Source organism: Camelina sativa, chromosome 1, assembly GCF_000633955.1.
Source record: "Camelina sativa cultivar DH55 chromosome 1, Cs, whole genome shotgun sequence".
Lineage (NCBI taxonomy): Eukaryota > Viridiplantae > Streptophyta > Magnoliopsida > Brassicales > Brassicaceae > Camelina > Camelina sativa.
The window spans coordinates 9,214,499-9,218,849 of NC_025685.1; the positions used below are offsets into that span (position 1 = coordinate 9,214,499).

The following is a 4,351-nucleotide window of genomic DNA, read 5'->3' on the forward strand; positions in this document are numbered from 1 at the left end:
AAAAAAAAAAAAAAAAAAAACATCACCAGATTTCCTTGGATCCTTTAAACAATCTCAACGATTGGAACTTTCTCAAACGCTTTTAGTTTTAGCATTCATCTGCTTCCGTATTTGCCGTTTTGGGATACATAGCTTATCACATATTAAGTGCCTATTTCATGGATGTTCACGTATGCTACTGTGAAATATCTGGGATAATCTGGTTTTTTTTATCTAAGAAAGAACATAGAACTTTGAAATTCCGAGACTCAGACAAACATTACAAGGGTTTAGAATAGATCGAAACTTGTCTTATTATTGACCTAAGAAGCTAAAGATAAACGTTTGGACACAGAAGCTCTAACCAAAACTCGTATCAAAGAAAAGCACGACAAATATTTCATGTTTTGTCTCTTTGGGGCATGAGTAGTTTGAGTATATGACTTTCATGACTATGGTATCGGGCTCGAGCTCTTCAGCGCACAGACACCAGATGGACTGTATATGATGTCAATGTCGATGGGGAACTTTGTGAGTAACTTGTTTGGTAACAACGGTGGTGAAGATCTCTACGATCACATGCCTGGTTAGATTCCAAGGAACCTCAACAAAGGTCAAAGACTTATCCGATTTATAAATAAANAAAAAAAAAAAAAAAAAAAAAACTATATCGGAATATTCAGTCTTGTACCAAACTACCAATAGTAGGGGACTTTAACAAAAAAAAAATGAAATATCTCCATAAAACAAATCAACTACTAGGTACGAACCCGTGCATGATCTTAATTCTTACCTATTTAGTTTTATAAGAAAAATTATTTATTATTAGTTTATTATGAAATTTTATATACGTATCACAGGTATATAGATAGTGGTTGTGTTGATTTCATAATAATTAGAAAAATAAACTTAAAAGGAATTACAAGTTAAAATGAAAATTTAATGATTTATTATTATTGAAATAAAGTAGCATTGTTGAGTTTGTTAGGTTTCTCTTATCTCTCTAGTTCTGGGTTTGTAAAAGTTGATTCATCCTCTGTGAAGAGTCCTAAGAGGTTCTTACAAGATGAATTATAAGATCCAACGTTCTAGTAATCCACTTCGTAACCCTGTCACACATTGTTTATAATTACAATAATATATTTTTATAACAATGATTAAACAGTTGAAATTTTAATTTTTTCTTATGTTAACTTTGTAGGTTGAGCCTAATATAAATTTTTAATATAATGTATTATTGCATTTATAAGAGGTCTACTCAATTTGTATAACGGTATGATATGATAAATATACTACTACTGTACATTTTAGTTTTCTTAATTTTCTAATATTTTAGAATTTGTATATGAGTATTATATTATCATAAATGATTATTGTTTTGAATTTTATAAATAGTTTTATTTATAGTAAAATATATACATATTATCAATATATTTTAAAATGATTACATTAATTGAAAGAGTTCATAGTGTTTCTGATTGAGAAACCCTGTATACTGGAGTTTTTTATCTAATTAAGAAAGAACATATAAGGTAGAATTTTTAAAATTCCGAGACTCAAGACAAACATCACAAGGGTTTAGAGTATAGATCCAAACTTATCTTATTACCTAAAGAAACTAGGATAAATGTGTGGACACAGAAGCTATAACCAAAACTCGTATCAAAGAAAAGCACGACAAATATCCCATGTTTTCTCTTCGGAACATGACCATCATGAGTCATGACTATGGAATTTGCCGTCTACATGAAAAGCTGGCGAGTGGAGTGGCACCAACGGTCATATGCTGGCTGGAGATTAGGCCACTCAGAGGCCGAGACTGAGAAATCTTGGAGCCAGTTTGTGAGTAGGATTTCTTGGTCCAATGCTGGTAAAGTCGAGATGGCTTTGTCTATAGCTCGTTCCACCTCAACTCTCTCATAACCCGTCAGTACGGGAAACGCTAGCCCGTTTCTTGCGTGACTAAACAGTGGTAACCAGTTTGCAAGGAGCCTGAACGTCACTTGTCCCGGAACTTGTGTGCTGTCTCTTGCTAACTCTCCAATTAAGAGCGCTGCTATAAATTGAGTTTGTGAGAAAACCACAGATATGAAGTAGTGAGCATAGAAACCGAACTTCAAACCAAAACCAAACTGAATTGAACAATATTTGTGATAGTGAAATAACACTTGGACCTAATATATGACCAAATACATTTAATTTTTACTGAAAACAATATAACATAATCAGAATTTACTTTTTTTAAACAAAATAATGAAAAAAAACTAATCTGACTAACATAATCTGAATACTTGCCTGAAATCTTAACCATCAGGCCTTGGACCCTGGGAGCAGCCGTGAGAGACAAGGAAGCTAAACCGGAAGCGTAGCTCCACCGCTTAATTCCTTCTGCCACTGCATCATAACGCCTAAGCTTCTCTGTCATCCACAGAAGCTCCTCAGCAAGCTTCTCGACCGCTAGTTCAGCCTCATTTTCTTGGGAACCACCCGCTCTCACCACCGCAGACTCTCTCCTCCTATTCTGCGATAACAAGTTCCCAGTCATGTCCGCTAAGGACCTGACCGTATTGATACATGCGCTTAACCCTCTCACGTACGAGGCGACGTATCCACCCAGAGGGAGGGCGCTGACCACACGCAGTGGCAAACCACCAAAGGGTTCGTCTGCCGTTCGAGAACGTTTTAAGCAGTCCTGCAATCGCGCAGTGGTGCGTGCAAATGAGGACGCAAGAGCCGCTCTATTGACGTCTAGTAAATCCACATGGCCGCTCTGAGCGTTGTCTTCCATGATCTTCTCAGCCATTCCCATGGCAAATTGGTATTTTCTTGAGGTTACTGGTATCTCGTTCATGAGCGCTAGTGCCTACTCGCGAAAAAAAAACATGTTAAGATATATTAAATGGTCAAGTTGTAAAACTATACAAATAAATGCAAAGTTTAATGTTCATATAGACATCTATCTAAGCGAACAATATATCTACGCAGATATAAGAGTCCCAATGGTCAGAATTCGTCGCATATTTTAATTCTTTTGAAAGCAATACAGTATGTTACAAGTAATTTAGTATGATAAAGATAAACTATGGTAATTATCTCTGGCTTGACTAATATAATTAATCGAGCCTATGGATCCCACTTCCCTCTTTGTTTTTTCATGTATGATGTGGCACGGTGCATGCTGCCCACGTGGAAGTTACAGAGATAAAATGTCCACGTTAGGATCTTCGTGGTGTCCAGAAATAGAAAGGTCCAACATAATTTTTTTTCCAATATATAGAAGACATGCTAATTCAGTGACAATTAATCGAGTTATATAAATATAACATAAGTCTACTACATATAATGATCATGTCTTAATTTGTTGAACCCAGGCAAAAAAGTGAATATATTGACGACATACGGTATAACTGACAACATTAATGTCTAATTTAACACTAATTAGTGAGAAAATAAAATTATTACAACTTACATGACAAAGTGCTCTACCGAGAGAGTTAACGGAAGGTTCATCAACGCGGTCGCAAATCATCATACCCAGATCCGAGGACCCTGAATACTTCACCAGCGCCGTTGATGAAGTGGACGAGGAGGGAGCCTTAACTGGGACTAACGCGTTCTCCGCCGCCGCGGTAAGAAGACCCGAAGCGAAACTAAAGGGAGGATAAGAATAAGAATAAGCAGAAGAAGATGAAGAAGAAGAAGAAGAGATGAGAGGAAGAGGAAAATAGTCCAAGAAAACCCTAAGGACCCAAAGGGTGAGCCACGTCATCATCATAGACATGAACCTGAGGTGGTCCGAAGCCGACCACCGCCTAGAAGGAACCTCCGGTATGGAGGCAGTGGATGCGACGGAGACGAGGGAACGAGCGGCGGTGTTGACGGTGGTCATGAAGATGGAGTTGAGGAGACCCGTCGTGGGACGGTTGTTCCTGTATGTGTACTCCAAGTATTGTAGCTCCCTCGACGACGACATTATTATTCTCGTTTATGTTGTCTCTCTTAACAAAAATGAGTTATCTGTCTACGTATTGTTTATATATATGAAGACAGAGATTGGTTTGGATATTTCTTCTTTCCAAAGTATATGATGAGATGCACCGCCTATATGATCCACGGGTGTGTGTTCTCGTCGTCGTGTAAGCATGTTATGTATTGTCGGTTAAATCTTGTCGGGACGCATACGCCGTCGTCTTAAGTTTTTTTCACGTATAGGTAAAAAGAGTAAAAATATCATATGGTGAAAATATGTTAACGAAAGATATTTTCTTCCTTACAATGTTATATTTAGATGTGCTTTATTGGAATGTATATGATTCTTTATTTTCGAAGTGGAATGGCTTCCGAAGATTTTTTTGTATTGGTGGTTTTATGG

At 37.0% G+C, this 4,351-nt stretch overlaps 1 protein-coding gene across 2 annotated transcripts; it reads right to left on the reverse strand.

Annotated features, from left to right (window-relative positions):
- On the reverse strand, positions 1,473-4,027 carry LOC104784823. 2 transcript variants are annotated; one of them, XM_010509921.2, is made up of 4 exons: positions 3,765-4,025; positions 3,449-3,629; positions 2,275-2,842; positions 1,473-2,032 (listed from the first exon to the last, which is right to left on the reverse strand). In XM_010509921.2, exons 1-4 carry the CDS (start codon positions 3,950-3,952, stop codon positions 1,722-1,724), a joined length of 1,248 nt encoding a protein of 415 aa, XP_010508223.1. In that variant the 5' UTR covers positions 3,953-4,025; the 3' UTR covers positions 1,473-1,721. The 2 variants fall into 2 exon arrangements, with proteins under 2 accessions (XP_010508223.1, XP_010508216.1); XM_010509914.2 differs by having other exon boundaries at positions 3,449-4,027.